The sequence below is a fragment of the Penicillium chrysogenum genome (genome assembly GCF_028827035.1).
Source record: "Penicillium chrysogenum strain IBT 35668 chromosome Unknown utg000004l_segment0_segment0, whole genome shotgun sequence".
NCBI lineage: Eukaryota > Fungi > Ascomycota > Eurotiomycetes > Eurotiales > Aspergillaceae > Penicillium > Penicillium chrysogenum.
In genome coordinates this window covers 3,934,087-3,955,832 of record NW_026622752.1, presented here as the reverse complement: position 1 = coordinate 3,955,832, position 21,746 = coordinate 3,934,087, and the positions used below count along the sequence as shown (strand labels likewise).

Sequence of the window (21,746 nt, the reverse complement as noted above, 5' to 3'; positions counted from 1 at the left end):
AGTGAATGACCTTTTTTTTGGAAATCATTCTGTTTGCTTATGACTATGACTTTTTCTAATTGTCAGATCTCACTACGTTGTCTCTCTTCTAAGGTGAAAAGCACAAGTGTCGGGCAGTTTTAACTTCTTTGAGCTTTCATTCTCTTATCGATAAGCACCCCTCCATGTCCGGTGGTTTATTGCTCAGGGGCCTTTTATATCGCCCGTCAATACGATCTACCCTACAAATTTAAGGGCCATTGGCCTTTAACTTGAATCACTATGGATACTTTTCTAACTGGGGTTTGTCTTATACACAACTGGGCGTGTGGCAAGGAGCTAATTCGTTCATTACATACAGCTCACCCGACAGGCAATGAATTATGCTATTCGGTATGCTTGATAACATCGAGAACGACACCATTCAATGCTAAAAGCTGTCATGCAGGTCGGGAATTGCGATAACCGCCAGTTATGCAATGCGCCAGTCTTCGCGCTTGCTCAAAGTTAGTGTTCTTTTCGGCTGCAGGAAGAAGTCAGCGCTGATCAGTTCAGAATGTCAACAGCGAAGACCGAGATGAGCTAGTCTCTTCACAACAACGCCTAGAAAGCAAGATACAGGTTATAGCTCCAGCTATTGACATGATTGAGTTAATGTAAGTCACACTACACTGGGTTGGATAACCAGAAAGCTCATAATTGGTCTAGTGCTGCTCGAGGAAATACGTCATTGGAATCTGCCGTCGCGCTCACGAAGTCTCTGAGGTGGGACATTCAGGCTCTAGGACAGCGGCTTGGAAAAGCCGCAGCATCTGAAGAATTGAGACGCAAAGGAGCAAGATCGTCCAAAGACCAGGCGAGCAGTGAGAAAGAGATCAAGCTTATTATCAAAGATATCAAGAAGCTGTTGGCTCGAATTGAAGACGCAGTGCCACTGATGAATCTGGCCATCACTACCTCTGGGGCTAAGTTATCCACTAACTTGCCCGCAACGGTGTCGCCATCCCGGCTCCTCCAAGCCAGCACATTTCTCACAGCAGGGGATACACAATATTCAATGTCCCCATCTCAAGCAGTCCAAGTAGGGCCGACTTTTACCTTATCGATGTACATGCTATTTGCCAGTCACTTGCGACCCCATGATGAAGAATCTGTCCGCGAGGCCACATGGAAGGAAGTCATGCACAAGGCACGTTTGAAGCTGCGTCGCGTTCCAATAGCTTCATTGCAGTCTCCAGGCCAACGCCCACGAACGAAGCTTCCAGGACCAGCGGGGGCTGATGAGTACGCTTATCAAGTCCTGATCATTGAAGACCTAGATGATGGCCGAGTCCACACAATCGACGAAAATGGTCCACAGCCCCAAAGCTACGAAGGCGTTTCCACGGCAGGAATCCGGGAGATTCTTCCTATTCATCAAATTTCAAAAATCTTCTACGCAGACACCGGGAGGATCCTCAATATCAGCACAGAGGGCGAAACAAACAACCCGGTGCTGCTGTTGAAACGGGACCTAAATGCCCTCCCGCCACGGCGCATGATGGAACGCGAGGAGGTAGAGGAGGACTTTCAAGCAGAATCCGAGGAGGAACCAGAGGACGAGGAGCAAGCTCAACTTGATGCACAGCTGAACGGAGAGTACAATCGGGAAACAAGCAGTTTCGATCATTTACATGAAGACTCCATACCCGAAGAATGGCGTCTGCCTCCCGGATTGGATCCAGAATGGATCGCATTCGAGGTCTATAACGAAGACGAAAGCTCCGATACCGAGTCGGAAGCTGAAAACCCCGAGTCATCCCCAACCGAGCCCTCCATCGACCCAAATATGATGGCCAAGCTATCGCTTAATGAGAAGGGTCATCCGTCCCACTCACCGTCTCCCCTAAATCAGTCATTCTCGTCCGCCGCCGCCACAACAACAGTCTCCAACCCTCACTTCGAGAACATCCGCACCTCCCTATCCCTCCTCGAAACCCTCCTCCGCCTAACATCCCTTCAACAATTCCAGCAGCAGTCCCACTTATCCATCAGCGACGAGCTCCTCAACTTCTTCCTGGAAGAATCGTCCACCACCGGCGCTGGCGGCGACGAACAGCACCGCCAGCGGCTCCGTTCCGAGGCCCGCCGTCGCGTTGGCTGGGACCCCTACAATGAAAGCCCTGTCAAACACCGCGGCGAGGATTACCAGTACGGCTGGGAGCCCGGTAGTCCCCACCAATATGGCGGCGATCCTTACTCGCCTAGTGGGCGACCGCAGGGTCTCCATCTTCGTTCTAGAGAGAGTACGCCGGAGACACCGGTGCGCAAAGGCTCACCGAATGTACGTCCGGTTGGTCAGCGTGGTACGAGGCCTGCGTATACTGAGTCGCCCCTTTCGAAAAAGATAGGTAGGTCTCTGGATGATGGAGATGTGGGGTCTGGCAGGGCAGATTGAATGAGCAATGAATGGGAAATTCATGCCTTGTACATGTATTATGATCATGATTATGAGATAGCGAGTGCATTACAAGATTGTTCTCTTTTTGCCTCTACTTTACAGACGAATCCTTCACTAGATGTCAAATTGTTCGGCGGATGTCATCATCCATAGCCGCCCTCGAATGTGGGCTAATGGTCTACTTAGGAGCTTAGATACCCAGATTCCCCGTGTTAAGATACTATGTAGATAGAAGGAATGACGTGTATTCAGATATCAACCGCATAGACAGATAAAATCGCTCGCTGAAAGCAAGTTGCAGAAAACAGAGCTGGGAATAGAAGGAGAGGAAAAAGCCCGAAACGCCAAAAATAAAAAGACCCGACATTCCTAAACTCCAACCAAAGCAGATTCTTCAGGGGCAATTGGCCGTGTTTAAGCTGGCGCACGCAGTAGCAAGACCACGCTCTTTGGGGGTATATGGTATAGACAGGCGTCCTCGGAACCAACTTGGATCATCTTGCCGATGCATCCTTGAAAAGAGATAGGGAATTACTCCCAATCTTCATCGCTGTCATCCGCCTTCACTGCGGTAGGACTCTTTTCCTTGGGACTACCAGGTGCGCGGCTAGCGGTGCCACTGACAACATCGTAGCTTGATTCGCTGTCGGCCTGAGATTGTAGGTCGTTTGACCGGCGAGGCTCAGCTTTCTGGGTTTCTTTGGCGGGAGCGAGAGTCTGGGAACCGGAGCGGACCTGTGGAGTAGAGGGAGATTGAGACTCAGAATCAGAGTCGTCGTCCCAGCCGACTTCTTCTTCGTCTTCGGCATTGGCACCTGTAGAGTAGAACTGGTTAGAACAGGAAACAGAATCACCAGATTGATGGGTTCAATATACCCTTCAAAAGTTCCTTGCGCTTCTTCTCCTCGGTCTCAACGACGAGACGCAGGAAATAGTAACGAGTCCAGAATTCCCCGTATTCCACCTTCTCCGGCACGAGCTTCTCCATGGCCGAACGGAGCTCGGGGTATTTCTCCAAATCGGCAGCGATCTCATCCGTCTTAACTTCGACATTGAACTCCTTTTTGAACGAAGGCCACTCGTCGCTGACCGGGTCCTTGCTGAAGCTTTCCAAGTTCGAATGAATAACGTGCAGCTGTGCCTCGAACCGTGTCGCATGAATGACCCGCTTTCCCTCGGCATCCTTGCTCTCGAAGAGAAGCTTGCCAGCCTCATCCGTATCGGGCGGCAAAATGCTCACGGCCTCACGCAGCTTCTGGCCGATGTTTATTCCAAATCGCAGGATCGCTTCATCGGCTGCTTCCTCTGCCTTTTCAATCTCCTTCAGCCGCCGAGCGGCTTCCGCCTTCAAACGGCTAATAAAGCTTTCACCGCTGGCGCCAGCGCCTTCACTTTGTCCCTTATCGCTAGATTCTGCTCCTTCTGCGGCAGCCTTGGGTGTGGCGGTGTCGTCACTTTGTCCGTCGCCACTGCCCGTCAAAGCAGCTGTGCTGAGAGACAGCCCCTTTGTCCGGTCGGCGATTGTTTCCCTAAGGTCTGAAAATCCTTTCACGGCTTCCTCGCTGGCGGCCGCATACTCCTGGCGAGCACCCTCGTAGTATGTTTCTCCCTGCTTGCGTACATTGTCCCATAGTCCTCCAATTCGGGAGCCCCACGGACTGGCGGAGAAGGCACGGAAGGTCTCCTGTAGCTCATCGTTGAGATTGGCGTTGGACTCCTGGGGCTTGGAGTCGGAGGGGGGACCCTCTTTGTGGGAGAACGCCTCCTCCTGGATGTGATCGTAGGCGATATCCATGATGGGGAAGTTGCAAGAGGGAAAGGGGATGGACGAAGCACAAGGTTGCAGCTCCGCGTTCGTCCATGGGCCGACCGCCCCGCTTGCGACGATCATCAAAATTAACTACACGACATGCACGTCGTATAAACACAGTGCTCGGTAAATCCAAAATAATTTTGTATAACATTCATATTTAATAATATCTTCGGTGTTCATAAATCGTAATCCATTGAACGGTGACTTCGGAAACAATGTCATCCTTCAGGTAAACTATAAGGCTCTCCTACACTATCCTGACTCCCCATCCAAAAATTCGGGAGTGGAATGCTCTCCATGACGCTCGATGTGAGAAGCTGGCTCCGAGAAAGGACTCGGCCCTGCCATTGAGGATCTCGATCCACCGCCTGCGAGGACTCAACTTGGACCACTGAGCCAGGAACACGAGGTCGTTGAAACGAATTATCCACTGACTTAATTCCACGTTCTCTTTCACGGATGGGCGACGACTCGGGAACCATTTCAGTAAACTCTTTATCGCCTTCCTGGCTCTGTTCCTGTGTCTGCGAAAATGGCCCCAGTGCCGGTTTTCGGACAGAAGGCCTCCATCCCTCCAAATTCGTGTACTGGCTACTGCCTCCGTTGGGGAAAAGCTCAGACATCTTCTGCGTATTCAGCGTTGGGATGGGCTCGTGCGGGAATTGTGTAGCTGCGTGCATTCTCTGATAGCATATCGAGGCATCAGACATTGGACCTTCGGATGGAGGGGCATCATCCAATCCAGGGCTTGATTGCACAGCGGGTAGAGGAAGTTCTTGGGAATCATCCTTGGGTGACTCTGGGCTATGTTGGGTCGCCTGTAACACGTCCTGTGGACCAATCGCTCGGTGTGGCTTTTTAGGAGATGGTGTCACGGAACTTCCATTGAGGTTGTCCTCGAAGTCCCCATATTCTGAGTCCCCATCCGTTTCATACACGACAGTCCTCTCCCTCCTGGTGGGTTCACTTGTCGAGTACACATTTGCTTCGGTGGCGTATTCCTGGGAAGTTGACTCTGTTGGAGGTGCAGAGGAAGGGAACTCCTCAGTAGTAGTTGGATCAGGATGGATGAAATTGTTATAGTTGCTTGGAGAATCAAATGTTGGCGGCCGTGGTAAAGATTCACCTCCAGGGTCCTGTGAGTCCTCGACCACTCGCCGAACCTCCGGGGGTTCTTCTTTGATAGGTCGCATGGGATTATTCGTGGGGTTTAAGGGTTTCCGTTTTGAAGGAGAGCGAGTAGCGCTGCGAAATTGAGATGAGGTTATAATAGCGAGACCAGGGCTTTCGGGCGTCTGTGAAGAAGGTATCTCGCGCGTCTGAAGCTTCCGCGGTGTAACAGGAGCTGCAGGGGCCCGCGTGTCTTCACCTCCGCTTCTGGGATTTGACTCTTGAGCTTCTTGTTGTTGAGATATAGGTTCCCCGGTAGACAGATCCAGCTCTTCTTCCAGAGATCTGCGCTTTCGTTTGATCGAGGTCGGACGCTTCGTAGGCTGCTGTTCCACCTTGGGCGTGTGCTCTGTCTGTTCATCTTGTATGCCCTTCTTCTGCGGTGTCGGCTGGATATAACCCATGTCCACGTCGTCGTCATCGTCATCGATGGTAATATAACGTCGTACAAAGTCCATCTGAGTTAACGTTTTGTCCCGCTTTCCCGCTGACTTCTCCAGAGATTTTCGCCCGCCCCTAGGACGAACACTCGCCCTTGGGTTCTCACTCTTTCGTGACCCATGACTTCGATATGCATCTCGATTGGCGATACCAGAGCTCCTCCGCTTCTGCGGGCGTTCCTCCGAAGCACGCCCTCGTTCGCTCATCTTGAATTTCGAGGTACGAGCTGACCGAACTGGTGGAGCGGGGAGATATTCCGAGTCCTTGTCCGACCCATCATTTACATTTGGCCGTTCAGTTGTGTCTTGGGTATCGTCGCGACGATTGGGTTCGTCGATATAGGCAAGCTGGTCATCATTCGAAGGTGTGGGCTGTGTCACAAAGTCAATCTGCGTGAGAGTTGACTGAACTCGTGACAGCGATGTTGGCTTGCGGGCGCTTGCCGATGTCGACGACTGTGGTGATCGGTTCCGCGCCGTGGTGCTCTTCGTGGCAGTTGCTGAAAGATCTCGTGAACTTGGTCCTCTTGGGGTGCGGAACTGATTTCGAGGAGTATCTGGCAGGCTTCTAGATTCATGCAGTTCTTTCATCGCAGCAGCAATGGTTCAAGGTCAAAACATCGGACTGGGGCCTAAATGTAAAAGACATGACGTTAGGGGACAGATGCCTGAGGCGATTCGCGTCGACGCGTCGCTAATATCGACTTGGTTCGTGCGTTAGAGTTTCCACCCCATGTCTTCAACAATGAAGTCCAGTAATTACACGAACATAAAGCACAATGCAATTATTCCGATATGGACTGTCTGATCCTCGAATTGGGAAAAGAACAGAGCAGAAAAGCAAAAAAAAAGCAAAAAAAAAAAAAAGAAATCTCAAGTTTTTTGTAGGAATAGCCGAACGCGGGGGTCGAACCCGCAGCCTTAAGATTAAGAGTCTTACGCTCTACCGATTGAGCTAGCCCGGCCGGGCTGTTGAAGAGACCTGCCATATAGTGCTACATTAGCCAAACTAGAGATCAACTTGCTATATTGTATGCTGTAGTAGCCTGAGCTGTCTTTCCAGGACATGCTAGACCCTGTTAAGCAAGGTATCTCATTCCCCGATTTATAATAACTCGTAGAAAAGCTAAAACAGGCGAAATGAAACTCTAGGGGCCTTGCTAGAGTAACAGGCTTACGCGCATTGTGCCGTACAGCCACTCCTTGCTCTGCCAGGTCCCTCCGCTTCCGATGAGCATAGATATTGACTCCTAATACATTCAGATAGTGCATGTTGATGATGCCGAATATCAGGTTGCGCGCGTCGTCTGGCAGGGAGGGAGCAGTGGCTCAGCCTCCAGCCCCCGATTCGGGTGCGACTCACCGAATCGAGTATTGCCCGGGTTAAAACATTATTTGACTTTTGTACGGAGTACATGTCCATATATAAAGTACATTGCAAATCCTTTGTATCTCATCTGCAACACTGCAATATCATCTAGTTAGGAGTAGAGCCAGTTCATGGTCATTGGGGAGCACAGACCGGTTATTGACTGAGACAACTGGGCAGATAGGCCGCAATATTCTCATTCCTCTCTGATAAAGTTCTCTTCACGCTCTTTCTCTCACACATATTAACACTCCCTCTTTCTCCCTATATCCTCTTGAGCTGATTCTACGAGGTGAGTTAATGAAGGTATCATCTGCTGCAACATTGACTGACGTACTGGCTGGGGTGTCAAGCAGCATCATGGCATCTTTGGTATCCATGGTTGGTCGGATCTACCAGGCTTTCATTCCGCCGCAGCAACCTGCTAAGGTGGAAGATGCTCTCAAATTCGGCATTTTGGGAGCTGCCGGCATCGCGTATGTAAAATATACATATGCCAGAAGCTTAACCCGTTGACACGATATATAAAACTAGACAACTCGCTTTAATTACTCCAGCCAAATCCCACCCAGAAGTCATTATCCAGGCAGTGTCTGCTCGCGACCGTAAGAGGGCGGAGGCTTTTGCTAAGTCGCACGGCATACCCGAAGTGAGGGACTCATACGAGGGTGAATTGTCGCCAACGGCAACCCAGGTCAACTACTTACTGATATGACTAGATATTATAAATGACCCCAACATTGACTGTGTCTTCATCCCCCTTCCAAACTCCCTCCATTATGAATGGGCAGTCCGTGCCATTCGCGCTGGCAAGCATGTTCTACTTGAGAAGCCCTCCGTGTCAAACTCCACGGAGGCGGAGATTCTCTTCAGCCTACCTGAGCTTTCTCAACCCAATGCCCCCGTCCTCCTGGAGGCTTTCCACAGTCGCTTCTTCCCAGCCTGGTCATACTTCCGCTCTTTGATCGACCCGGCGAATGTTGTCCACATAAACGCCGTCTCAATGATCCCCTGGTGGCTAACCAGCAAGGACGATAGCCACTTCAACTACGAGCTGTCGGGTGGCAGTATGATGGCCATGGGAACCTACAATTTAGCTGCCCTGCGGCTTCTCTTCAACGCTGAGCCTGAGGAGTGTCTGGACTGTGAGGTGCACGCCTACACCGATGGGATCCACGACAAATGCGACTATGATTTCCGAGCCCAGTTTCGTTTCCCGAACGGTGGAATTGGTGAGGCATCGAGTACTCTAAGGGGACCCACGTTCTGGACCCCATCGCATATCACAGTGACCAACAAGGAGATCATCGTGGAAGACAAGAGCCTCCCTGAATCACAGCTCAAGGCTCAAAAGCGCGAGTTGACCCTCCATAGCTTTATACACGGGCTCTACTGGCATCGTATTGATATCAAAGATGTTTATGAGATTCGTGACCAGGATACAGGCAATGTGATCCGGAAGTGGGAGGAGAAAACGTCCCGGAAGGCATACACCTTCAAGGAAGCTGGTGGTGATTTTGCGGACCTGCCCGGTGAATCCTACTGGATATCTTACAGACACCAGTTAGAGCAGTTTGTCAACCGCATCAAGGGCCGGAAAACCCAACACTGGGTTGATAGAAGCGACTCGATTGCCCAGATGAAGATGCTGGATATGGCCTACGAAAAGAGTGGTCTCGGTCCACGACCTACTAGTTCGTTCAAATAATCGGCGGCCGAAAGTCACAAATTTGGCTGTTCTTTTATTCCTATAGGATCTTTTCTTCCTCGCCGCTGTTCCGGAGGCGATAATTTTGGTATTCTATCTGTTTTATCCAGGATTCACCATTTTGTTCTCCGCTCACATTTTGTTTTCACCGAGCTTCATATGTATATTCAAATTAAAATACCTCGTACGGTATCGTGTATCGTTCTTAACTCCAATCAGCCTCAAAAAGATCGAAAGAAGAGACAGAAAGCCTGACCCGTCGCTAACTGGGGAAGACAGCCTCATGATGTACACGAAGTGCAGCAAGGAGCGGCAAGAAAGGGAAGAATAAGCTATATATCCCCTTGCCCATTCCCCTTGCCCGTGACTCAAGGAAGAAGTAGACCACACCAGGATATTAGTCTCTGGCACGCACTCATCTCTGGTCTAACTCATTCTTCGATAGACCCAACGGTTCATGAGATTGCCGTTGAGTACATGCTTCCATTAAGCCCCATTCCTAGGTTAATCCATGTCCTACATACATAGGTAACATACGACAGATCTGAACACCAAAAATTAGTCCTCATCAGACATCAGCCATTCAGGAATTGCATCCTCATCTTCGGGATCCTCAGAAAGCAAAGATCCCTTCTCGATCTCACTGTCAGAATCATAGATGGGCACTGGTGACGGCGGCCGGGAGATAGTAACCACGCTTGCGGATTTGGAGCCAGTGGATGAATCTACTGCGATAGGAACTTTGTCCGATGATCCTGCGAGGACTTGGGGTACGGAGGTCGGGTTCAATTCGTGATTTGGGACAACCACCAGTGAGTAGCGAGGGGTTTTCGCTGCTTTGTTCCTGGCGATACTCTCAGGGATCGATGTCCGGTTAATGGTCAAAGGTGCAGGCTTTGAAGGCTCCACCGGGTTCGAAGCTGGATCTTGATCATCGGGCAGTAATCCCCCTCCAAGGGTATCCTCCTCGCCCAATGATGGTCCCATTTCGTTTTCTGTGTAGTCTTCGGGATAGTGCTGATCATGTACCATTTTGCCCTTTCCCAAAGATCTTGGAGGCGGGCTATTGGATGGTTGGTCTGGTTCAGGAAAGAAACCACCACCAGAATTTTCAGCGTCCATTTCGCCTTCTTTATCTTCGAGATTTTGTTCCTCGTCATCGCCAGCATATTCCTTGACTCTTTCTGCAATCCTAAGCTTCATCAAAAAGAGGCGCCAAAGCCGCAGAGCCTCCGCGGTTCTTGCCTCTAGTGCGGCATTCCGCCTCTCATCTTCGAGACCCCGCAAAACTTCCTCGAGCGCCTCCTGGTACTCGACGGCAATAACAATTCCCCCGAGTACAGCAGTTCCACGACGGCCTCTAAAGTCAAATCCAGTGACCGCGTCAGCATAGTCAATGCCAAGGATACGAGCAGCTCGAGCAGCCTCCGGCCGCTTGATGTGAACACCGCCAGGCGGAACCATACTGGGCACATAGACGTCGAGGTTTCCATATGCGTTCTTCGGGATTCTTCCCTGAATCACCGGTGGTGGAACGTAGATATCTGTCTGGAACTCGGCGTATAAGGTAGTCTCCTGGGGCTCGTTTTCATCTTCATCATCACTGAAGCCTCCGCCCTTATTTCGGCTTGCAGCAACACGCTTGAGAGGCTGTTCGCCAACTCTGACATCCCGCCCAAGGCGATACCATTTATCGGAGCTTCGCACAATATGCACGTCAGATCGACGGTAAACAGGTTCTGATGTCTCACTCCGTGCTGTGCTTTTCCCCAACCCCACGTGCCCAATGACGCGTTTGGGATAGATCACTTCATTGCGACGGACATGTCGCTCAAGCGCATAGACGGGATGGTCCTTGAAGTCTTGGATATTGCGTGGCATGGGCTCAGCCGCTGATTTGGATGTTAGTTCACTAATCTCTGCCTCATCCCGATCCTCGAAGAAGGGTTTTTCATAGGCCTTTAGTGCCTTATCCCACCACTCCTCCCCATTCCGTGTGGTTTCCACGCGGAGCTTCCGCGTTTTGGCATTGAATGCTTTTACATAGCGGCGAGTGACGTCTCTTGCAGAGGCGTCATCCTCAAAGGCAACCACATAATTCATCAAATTCAGTGAATCGCTCGCGGGTGGTTCAAATCTCGAAGGTTTAGCAAGGGATTTTGTCACAACAGGGTCAATTGGAACCCATTTCTGTGCAGCTTGGTTGAAAGCTTCCACCCAAAACACTGGAAACGATGAGTCTCGCGATGTCGGAATTAAACCTGTGCGTGTTAGTTAGCCGTAGACTGACAGTCACTGGGAATCACATACCTGAATGGAATTTTGGTTGTGGGGGACGCGAGGGGGTAAATTTAGGCTGTCCAATCCGTCGAGTCCTTGAAGCTGCAGGTGACTTTTCGCTCTTGCTGCGTTCATCTGTTGAGGATCCATGGTCGTCTGACGATATCACAATATATTGATGCTTTGGTGTGGACGGCGTCATGTCTTTCACAGTGCCAGAAAATGGCAACGGTTGCAATGAGCAAACAAGTCTCGCCTCCACAGCTACAGACCGTAACAGGGCACAGAATAGCTGAGCCCCGAAGTCCCGGGAACCTTCCATGGTCTTTGCTTGTGTTCGGAAATCCCCTTTAGACAAAAAGACTTCAGCGTTTGACATGATTGACTCCTATATATTCGTGTCAGTGAATAATTATTGATGTAAAACCTGTGAAGGATACCAATTTCTGCTTCAATTGCGATTCATCTTCCGCCCAGTGAGCCCGTTTCATTCCTGGCTTGGTAACCCGAAATCTGCGTGCGAAGGTATCTCCAGCCTGGTTGAGACCGTCCATGAACGTTGTGGATCTGGTATAATGTGGTTTATCCTCATCTGGATGCAGAAGTGCGACTACTTTCCTAGACAGTGTCTTCTTTAGGAATTCCTACGATGCTGTTAGACTTCAATCAATATATGCAAGCGGGCCAACGCTCACCTGTAGTTCCTCGTCATTACACCACATGTTGCGCAACTGAACATGACCAAGAAGGCAAAGAATATGACATTTGTGCACATCCAATCTGACTTTTCTCTCGGCTCCATTTAAGGGCTTTCTTCGTTGAATTGCTTTTTTGTGCTTCTTGGGTTCTTGCTCTAATGTGATCTGGAGCATCTCGTCGTCGCCTTGTGAAGCAAATTGTTTATTCAACAAAGACTGCGGCGGTTGCTGTAATTCAACGTCTTCCCAGTCAACGTCTGATTCATCTGATGTCGATGAATCGTAAATGGTTTGCACTGCCTGGGTGCTATCTTTGTTTGCTTCTGCGCCCTGATGTGTTTGTTCCGAGGCCTCTAATCCCACAGGGATAGCTTTCGTAACCCCGGCTTTGCGCCTCTTTATCGGCCTGTCTGAAGCAAATTGCTCGGGATCTCTGGCTTCAGCCTCCTCCAACAGTTCCTGATAGACATCTGGAGTATGATCATCTGTCTGTCTCTGACGCTTTGGTTGACGGGCAGGCGTCACCCGGCTCCTTGCGGAGCGAGCTGGTGTTTGCCGCACCATTGAAAGTCAAACTTATGGAAGGCAAAATCATGCGGCAGATTCCCAGGCTTTTTGTCCGGCGAGGCTCTGCGCGTCGCGCATCAGCACACGAAATGGCGCTTTAGTACCCCACCCCCTTCACAAAACTAACGAGACGAAACATCAAGGAAGAAAATATGCAAATTTTCAATATTTCTTCGAGATGATATATGCAGAATCAAAATATGTCCTCGCCAAAGCTTCGTTGATGCACTGCGTCTCGAGCCCTTCGAGATCACAAGGTGCGTCATGTCGGGTTTTGATTTATCCGCCCCGATATCAATATAACCCAGTTGGGAAGTAAGCTGATTGCGTTCTATCCTGCATGTATATATTAACCGATTTAAATACTCTTTTCATTTAGCTATATCGTTGTTATTCCAGCCATTGGGCTAAGCATGTATAATTTTGTAGACGTCTTACTTATATTTCGTGGTTAAAGACGAAGAGCATGTGAGAATGCTGATATATATATTCACTTGAAGAGATCCTCTGTTGTCTTTCTTTCACCGCAACTCGGAAAACTGACTTTCGCGAATGACACAAAACTAAGCCTGCAAGGCAGGTAAGCCAACCTAACCCCGCGCTAAAAGAAGACGAGTCCAAGAAGATGACACCTCGATGACACCTCGCCTAGGATATGGAGGGATGACTTACGTAGTTGGACAGCAACCGATCACCATAGAATACATAATAGAAGGATCACATGCCTATATGTGTCGTCTATAAATACGTCGTCTTCTAGAAGATTTGCACATTCCGAGAAAGTAAAAAGGAACAGGGATCAGAACATTAAGCAAAGCGACATGCATATACTGTGTACGGATAATTTCCATGGTATAGTTACATCGCTATCAGCATACTAGTCCAACGCATGCCCCAGCCATTCTTTGTTTTCTCCCTCGCAGAGTTGAATGGATTCTATAGGATGGACACGTTCCAGCCAATAAAATTCACGGCAGTGGAGATAAGTCTGCTGATTGACCAGTTAGACTGTCCTAGAGAGTGAACAAAGGCCCTTCTGGAGCGAGATCTACAACGTATATTGTAGAGTAATTTTCTGAATGGAACCAAGCCCTAAAAGGAATGTCGACAAGGATGATACTAGGTTCAATATTTTGACACTAACTCCTCATTGGTGGATGACCGGGGTGTTATTGGATGATTTTCCTTTCCAGAGCAATACGGCGTAGACGTGCATGATCTACATTTCGCTTGCGTCTGACAGTTGTGTGGTGCTCACGCCTTTTAGTACTGAGCCGTGTCGATGGGGCGTCTGGCTTCCACCTAGGGCCAGTCGTATTCGGATTTTAGTAAATGATTTGCAGTTCCAATTCCAAATATTATTAACTTTGCTTAGACGATGGGTCCCTTTGGAAACCTTGTTCCCCTCTACTCCGTATAAACGTGAGAACGTGCTGCGGGTTTTCGCCGAGACCATGAATTGAACTGTGTGGATCTGTCTAGCCGATCATTCCTGTGAATAATACACCCCGCACCTACATTCACAACAGGGTTAATGGTTGATTGATGGGTTTGATTTACCAGCATTTGAAGTAAAAGAATATGGCAAAGGGAAGTTTCTTTTTTCATTTCTTCTGTTTAGGCCCGTATTTGTATCTCGTGCGTCCTCAGTGCAACCCGCAAGCTGAGGAAAACGTCGCCCTGCGAAGTGATAATTCTTGCGGATAGACAGGTCTATCTCATCCGCAGCCAATAAAACCTAGTGGTATCATTTGTGGGGGATAATTATATGCGAGGATACTCAAGCGGTCTGCCCTTTTCGCCAGTAGGCCGTTCCATATGCATGACACGTAGTATCAAATACGTTTAGCGAAAGACCCAAGACGGGCAATGGGCCGATATGCACGTTGGCAAGGATTCCAGGCAGTATGTCTTACTTGACTCAAAAACGCCTCCAATAGACTTTGGCTATTTTAGAAGTAGATGAGTTGTCAAGAATGGAGCTAAGAACATACTTCCATGTGCATGTAGTTGGCCCGAGGGCGGGAGCAAGGTTGCAGCCCAAGGTGATTTCCGTTGCATACATTTGCTTAGAACGCCTGACACTCGCTCTTTCTTCTTCCCCTGGTCAAATACATATTGGCCAGCTGAAGTTTCCGACGTACAGCTCTGCCCACTCGGTACTAGATACATACGGAGTAGCACAGTGAGCATAGTGAAGTGAGTACGTTGTTTCTCGTCTTAGACTCGGCGATAGGCCATTTATCTGATTGTCAGAGCCTTGGCATATCGTGTGACATGTGTCTCGGCTTGGGCCTTTGTACTTGGACTTATTCGGTTGTGAACACTTATCTAGGTAAATAACAAACCCTGTATGTTGTAGGTAATTTCCAATGCCCTATCTGTCTCCCCACATAAAAGGAACCATGGTAAATACACCGTACAAGACCCGCTTATAGTGGAGTACACTTGAATTTTAACGACTAAAACAACGCCCCCAAGAGGAAAACCTTGGAAACAACTAAGGGCTGTCTCCACTACCGAGCTGCTCCGCTACGGAGTGCCAACTTCCAAGGCTAGGTAGCAGTTCATGGGTTGTGGTTCAACGAACCACGCATCTACTGTCGTACTTATGTAGCATCAGAGACATAAATTAACCCCGAAAAATTACGTCAACATGCACAGGCAATTAGCCCCCAAAAAAACCCGATTGAAAAGCCCGTCAAAATAGATATGTATACACATGTGCAGGTCCCAACTTGAAACCTTGGAAATTGGCTCTGGGGCCGGCGTTACCGACACGATGGAACCCGAACAAACTTTCCCAGTCGCCGGGTCCGGGTGAATTTCAATTCCAACAAATTCCCGGGAGGTTCCCTTTGCATGGAAACCCGACACCATGGCAGCGAAAGAATTATTTTTGGGACGGCTGCAGGGGTGCTGTGCTTGGGATTCATATCTGCAAGGTTGCACTACTGACCCATTGTTGACGCGTTATGCTTTCCCCTCCCCCACCCCCCCCTCTTTCTGTCGCATCAGTAATAATATATAAGATAATATTCGAATATTCGTTGATTCGGAGTACTCCGAGTCCAGAAGGTTAAATACATTGGTAGCTTTGTAGGTGTTTTTGTGTAGGGTTGGAACGTTTTGCACATGAAATTAGGGGATACACCTGGGTACCTTCGTAATTTCCGTCTCCAAGATATCCTACACGCTAACTATAATCACGCCTTTGTTTGATCGACATCTGCACGAGAGCGCTGATAGAAGAGTCCTAGGTCTAGAAGCTCGGGGTGGAAACTCTTGGGTACTCCAGACGAACCAGATTGAACAATAAATAAAAATAAAAGATTGAAATCAATATGAAGACCCAGAGTACCGGAAACTATTGTGCATGTTCCGTGACGCACTTCCAGATCCCCTGTGCCCCTCCTTTCGGAGCCAATTTGGGGAAATAAGAGAAAGTCCAGGCTTTCAGAGCGCCCCGAGTGACACTAATTCTGACAGATCATCTCCTTTCTTTCCCACCGCCAGACCTAATTACGGTACGGATCCGAGTCGTCATGCATCAGGGGAGGAAAGAGAACAAAGGAAACTTCGAGCATTATACGGGACTTCGTAAATCTTCCGGAATTTTTCTGACACTTTGATATTAGAGTCAAAACCGAATACGGAGTATGCGCATTAATAGGCCTTGGCGTGGGCACTGTATGGGTACGGAGTACCCGTGACTGTTACGGATTATATGAAATTCAATTTGAGAGAGGAAAGGGAAAATCCCAACAGCTCCACGTCTCTACTCCGTACGGGGCCGAGAGTTTCCAGTCTAAGACCCCATTATTATCAGCGGAACTTTTACTTTTGATTTTGATTTGAAGGCTTCATATGTATGGAAAAAGAGAGAAATCGTATAACCTCGGGGAATAATTTCCATTACTATTTCTAGGATGACCCTGCAGAATTCTGCACAGGTGTTCTTGGAAATGATTTCTGCTGATCGGGCTGAATTTAAAGGGAAAAATCCCAGCAGAAAGGTTGAAGGCGGCCCGTGGCTGGGCGGGTTGCATATTCCCAGCGAGATGGGACCGACCTCCATTGGTCGATCGACCTCAACCAGCTCGGAGCCTTCGATCGCGAGGATCGAGATAATGTCCCCTGGGTCAAATGTCTGGGAGAACATGTATCTTTATGTACCATCCAGGGTCCCACGTCAGGGAGCCGGAGGATCGTCGGAAAAAGAGTCCTTCTATCAATCCAACAGTCCAACTTGGAACATCGTACAGCCGAAAAATGTGTTGGACTTCATGATCTTTTCCTTCTGAATGGAAAGGAAATTGGTTAATATTTTGTGTGTATTCCAGATAGGTGAATATCTAAAAAGGGAAAAGCGAAATGGAAAAAGAATATGAAGTAAAAAATTTATAATTACATTTTAATTTCGTCCAATCAATTCCACTAGAAAACTAAACCTTTTTCCACCGAAAACAGGGAACTTACAAGGGTATTATTTCCGCTTTTAATTGATTTCACGCCTAAAGCGCCTGGGCATCTTCCAAGCTTACTCTTTCATACTCCTCAGGTACTCTACCTTTACCATTCTTGTAGAGCTCCACTTACCGGGGTTTGCTTTTGCTTTTGCTTTTGCTTTTTGTTTTTCAATTTCAAATGTTGATCTTACGCCTGAATTATAGTTGTCGGGATTGTCCTCCCGCCCTGCCAGATTATAACTTAACCCAAGCTGTCGGGCTCTTCCCCTCTTTCTCTTTTCAATCATGTCCGGATTTGCGTCAGTCTGAGTCTTTCTGTCTTTATACTGGGACGTGGAATGGAGTATCAGATTAATTCCTGATTCCACTTCACCAAGGAATAGCTCACCCGCCATCCCGCAGAGCGCTCTGATACTTGCCACTATTGATCCCTGCTGGATGAGATCGAGGTGAACATGGGTGCTAGACGTCCGGTGAGTTTGTTTCTCTTATATAGTATGGTCCACATGTCAATACTCTACTGTTATTGATATTCTGGTGGCTATTTTACTATCGGTTTTCTTGCTAACGTAAAATTGTGAAGGCACCTCATGCTGACCAGTGGTAATACTACCTTCGCCCTTCTCTCCTCTTATTTCTCCACCAAATCAAAGACTGGCGTGACTGACCATATCATAACAGTGACACACAGTCATTGACTGCCAGTGTAACCGATTACCCTGTTGAGAATGGAAGAACCTATCACCGGTACCACGAGGGAGGTATGTTTGTGAACCCGGCTCTATCAGATCTTGCACAGCATGGCTAATCCAGTGTTTAGCTTATATATACCCCAATGATGAACAGGAGATAGAACGCCTAGACATGCAACATCACATGTTCAAAATGACGATGGATGGAAAGCTATTCCATGTTCCCCTCCAAGACCCAAAACATATTCTTGATATTGGTACCGGCTCAGGGATATGGCCCATAGAGATGTGTATGATCACCTATCCCAGCCCTGAAATTCCTGTCTAACCACAACTTGTCTTGCAGCGGCCTTGTTTCCAAACACCGAAATAATAGGGACGGATCTGTCCCCAGTGCAGCCAACCGAAGTTCCGCCCAACGTCCATTTCCTGATCGATGATGCCACCGAAGAAGAGTGGCTATGGAAGAAGAATTATTTTGATTTCATTCACATCGGCCACATGACCGGGGCCATGCCATCATTCAAACGTCTACTACGACAGGCATTCAAACACCTCAAGCCGGGAGCATACATTGAATGTCACGAGCTCGACCCGAAACCGAAATGCGACGATGGGACCATGCCTCCCGAAAACCAAGACGGCGGATACAGCGCATTCGCCATACATGATTGGGTAGACCTTAATGTACGATCGAGTCGGGATGCCGATCCACCAAGACAATTCCGGATCGCGCACCGGATTGCGCAGTGGATGAGAGAGATAGGATTCGTCGACGTTGAATCACGACTCTTCAAAATCCCCATGAATCCCTGGCCGGAGGATGAGAAGTTAAAGGCCATCGGCACTTGGAGTGAGCACAACTGGCTTGATGCTTTGTCTGGGTGGTCATATAAGCCCTTTCTTGCTCTGGGGTGGTCGAAACCTGAAATTGAAGTCTTTCTCGTCGATGTGAGAAAGTGTATACAGGACCGAAGTGTCCATGCTTATATGGACTTTTATGTGGTGACGGGGCGGAAGCCTCTTCCCAGTGAAGGTGAAGCTGCTTCCTGAGTTCCTGCTCCCTTGCTTTCTCCCGAGGTCGTCATGACCTAGGTCGTCTTTCGTTTTACCACACCGTTCCATTATCTCCTCTCCGAGATGATTAGCATGTGATATCATTGGTGGGCGAAGTTTTGCATGCATTGCATTGGCGTTGTGTTTATGATTTCAATTCCCTTCTGTCCATATAAATCCATTTCCATACAACGTAACTATGCGAACATTTGATATTCAGCCAAGGCGGCTTGGAACGATTAAATAGAGCGTGGCATGAGGAAAAGCCGGGTTAAACAGAAACAAGCTAAACGTACAAAACAAAAAAGATACTGGCTAAAGTAAATATATGAACGCCACAAATCAAAATATGATACATGTGGACAAGTGATGATAATGGAAGCCCAAAGATTGGCCCGTTGACTCGTCCACCGCCCCGGAGCGATGTGGGGATTAGTCATCACGCCAAGAACCGGAAGGCTGCCATGCGAAAGTTGATAGCAAGTGCTTGCGACAAGCCCAAGACAGCAATTGGCCTGCACATGCCATAGCCAACCCCATGTCTTTCGGCAGACATGCCTACCGGCATGCTCTAAAGCCACCAGTTACTCCAACACTTGACCACCCCTGGATCAGCGATGACCTACTCGCAGCCACGTTTCGTCGCTTCGCCAACGGTCAACGGCGCCATGGGAGCTGCGTTCCCGGACCATTGGAAGCACGACGACGCCTAGCAAAGCGAAGAAATACTGCTCTGGCAAGCCTAGGAGGAGGTCCGGTTGAAGATATCGCGTGTCTGTTTGGCCGCAATGGGAGGGAGCACATGAAGTGGACCGACCATCCGTGGCAGAGAGCGCCATTTGAAACTCAGAGTATGTGCTACGAGACATGAAAAGTCTTTTAAGTATCCGCTAATTGTCCTTTGAAGGTCTCGCCGATCCTTTTTGAGTCCTCCTGAACTACCTTTCTCTTTCTCTGACCAGAACCCGGAGCCTGGACCCGAACCTACCGAATTTTATACTACTCATCCTCCTCTGTTGTATCCCGCCAATGCGAACCAAGCCACGCGAGAGCAGATGCTGGAAGCATTTCTAAATGGGAAGAACTGGGGCATTGAAGATGCAAGGGATTTCACTCGTCGGTTGAGAATTGACCTCCACCGGGAGCCGCGTTACAGCCGGCAGATATTCGAGCGGTTACTTGCTCGCTCAGACCCAGACCTTACAGAAGCAATTGCCTTCTTAGATGATCCATTCCTGAACACCCGGGGATCGGGAAATTACGCTGCAGCTGTCGAAATCTTTGTTCGAACAAAGACGAAACGCGGCAAACGGACCGCTGTTTTGAATGCGATTAATCGGGCGTTAGAGTTGGGATTGATTTCAACCGATGAAATCTGCCTGATCATTACCGCTTTACCGAATATAATCGTCGAACGAAACAAGACTTTGGGATCATGGGACCACAAAGCTTTGCTGAAGCACTACCGGGCTATGTGGAAAGCTATTGGGAGCTGTAACATTCTCGGGTATCACGATCTGGACAGCAAAATTGTTGATGCTTGGCTTGGCGAGCTCTTGCGTACTCGCAGCTTTCGTTTTGCCGAGGAACTCATCATCGAAACCCATGATGCAGACAGTCGCAGCCAGTGGCCTTCTGCTTTGGTTCAAACTTGGTTGGAAACTATGGAAGGCGATTCGGAGACAAGCCTGCCGTTTCCCGACAAGATATTTAGCCAGCTTGATGTTAACAGTGCGGCGGACTGTGTCATTCGCGTAACAGAGGCATTGGCATCGTCTTCAGCAGACAGGGTCTCCAGAAACCAATTGCTTGAAAGATGGCGGGATTGCCTCTCGAATGCCGAAGTCATTTCGACTGTTGCCAAGTCACAGGTCTGGTTCGATTTCCCTCTACCATTTGTTCAAACACAAACCAAGCATGCCCCCCTGAGCCATTCAACTCAACACCAGATCATTTTGCGACTCTGGCTTCTGCGAACGCTTGGCCGATCCACTGGGCCCATGTACAACCAGAGTGCAAGAGCAACCGATCGGCCTATCTACTCATTGCTCAATCTTTATGAAACGGTGACACAAGATACCAGAGGCACATTCTTTCCAAACTTCATGCGGGAACTTCATGACCTCGATCTCCCATACAACAGCCTTCTCCTCTTAGCCCTCACCAAAAAGGGCAAAACTTCCATTACCAAAACCACCCGCAGGACCCTCGAACAACTCGAAACCTCACAGCTTTCCCTAGCTGAAGTGTGGACAAACCCATCCATATATAAGGGAATACAAAGACTTTTCCACACCACATTCGACCAAATGTTCCATCGCATGAACCTCACCAACCCGGACACGGTCGAGGAGATCCTGAGTGTTGTTCGATCAGGAGACTCGAAGAACATCTGGCCCATCCTCCGACTTCTCAACAACAACACCCCATTCAAGGTCAGCCTCCACAAAGCCTGGCAGCCTATTCCCCATCCTGATGAGAAAGTCCTCGTGAGATACCACCCAGGCTCGCGGAACAGCCGTTGCCCCGATCCTCATGCTGCAGTCAACCTCATAAACCAGCTGGCAGTGGCTCTCTCCTGCTGCAAGCACTTGACGCCGTCCCAGTCTTTCCATATGGTTCACTGGCTTTACGTGTATCTTCGCAGACACGGCGGGCCCGTGGATCCGGAGTTCGTGCGGGCCTTGTATCATGCTGGTGTTGTCCGGTATCGCCGTGACGGTCGTCGTATCTCGCCTACTCAGTATGAGTACATCCTTTGGATCGTCGGCAAGTTTGAAAGCTCTGAGGTTGTTGAAGAACTCACTTCTCGGCCTCAGATTGGTGAATCGAGGCTTGACTGGCGGTAGATGTGGTATGTGAATGAATGTCTACACAAGAAAATGTTATAAAATAGAGCGATACGATACCCCTGCTTCAATACTACCTTGCCCAGAGGGTGCTTAGCTGAGCATACAATCTACACGAAAGTCAGATCAAGTTTCTGAAGACTCCGATTTCCTGCCCTGGCGATAACTGCTCTAAACCTTGTAGCATAAGTCCACGAACAGTATGTCCGTGGTATT

At 48.9% G+C, this 21,746-nt stretch overlaps 6 protein-coding genes across 6 annotated transcripts; 3 read left to right on the top strand and 3 right to left on the bottom strand.

Annotated features, from left to right (window-relative positions):
* Positions 1-261: 261 nt before the first annotated feature.
* Positions 262-2,416, top strand: N7489_007451 (RanGTP-binding protein; the record flags this gene model as incomplete). The annotated part of the gene is made up of 5 exons (XM_056713201.1): positions 262-282; positions 341-372; positions 428-485; positions 535-635; positions 688-2,416. 5 exons carry the CDS (start codon positions 262-264, stop codon positions 2,414-2,416), a joined length of 1,941 nt encoding a protein of 646 aa, XP_056566916.1.
* Positions 2,417-2,950: 534 nt separating this feature from the next.
* On the bottom strand, positions 2,951-4,214 carry N7489_007450 (BSD domain-containing protein; the record flags this gene model as incomplete). The annotated part of the gene is made up of 2 exons (XM_056713200.1): positions 2,951-3,234; positions 3,296-4,214. The coding sequence occupies 2 exons, from the start codon at positions 4,212-4,214 to the stop codon at positions 2,951-2,953; spliced, it is 1,203 nt and encodes a 400-aa protein (XP_056566915.1).
* A 236-nt stretch (positions 4,215-4,450) lies between these two features.
* Positions 4,451-6,433, bottom strand: N7489_007449 (uncharacterized protein; the record flags this gene model as incomplete). Its single annotated transcript, XM_056713199.1, has 1 exon — positions 4,451-6,433. One exon carries the CDS (start codon positions 6,431-6,433, stop codon positions 4,451-4,453), a length of 1,983 nt encoding a protein of 660 aa, XP_056566914.1.
* A 1,138-nt stretch (positions 6,434-7,571) lies between these two features.
* N7489_007448 (Gfo/Idh/MocA family protein) lies at positions 7,572-8,919 on the top strand (the record flags this gene model as incomplete). Its single annotated transcript, XM_056713198.1, has 3 exons — positions 7,572-7,687; positions 7,746-7,879; positions 7,931-8,919. The coding sequence occupies 3 exons, from the start codon at positions 7,572-7,574 to the stop codon at positions 8,917-8,919; spliced, it is 1,239 nt and encodes a 412-aa protein (XP_056566913.1).
* Positions 8,920-9,477: 558 nt separating this feature from the next.
* Positions 9,478-12,461, bottom strand: N7489_007447 (uncharacterized protein; the record flags this gene model as incomplete). The annotated part of the gene is made up of 4 exons (XM_056713197.1): positions 9,478-11,180; positions 11,230-11,587; positions 11,640-11,843; positions 11,895-12,461. 4 exons carry the CDS (start codon positions 12,459-12,461, stop codon positions 9,478-9,480), a joined length of 2,832 nt encoding a protein of 943 aa, XP_056566912.1.
* Positions 12,462-17,388: 4,927 nt separating this feature from the next.
* Positions 17,389-21,530, top strand: N7489_007446 (class I SAM-dependent methyltransferase; the record flags this gene model as incomplete). Its single annotated transcript, XM_056713196.1, has 6 exons — positions 17,389-17,406; positions 17,625-17,694; positions 17,754-17,915; positions 17,972-18,661; positions 19,131-19,536; positions 19,589-21,530. 6 exons carry the CDS (start codon positions 17,389-17,391, stop codon positions 21,528-21,530), a joined length of 3,288 nt encoding a protein of 1,095 aa, XP_056566911.1.
* Positions 21,531-21,746: the final 216 nt, after the last annotated feature.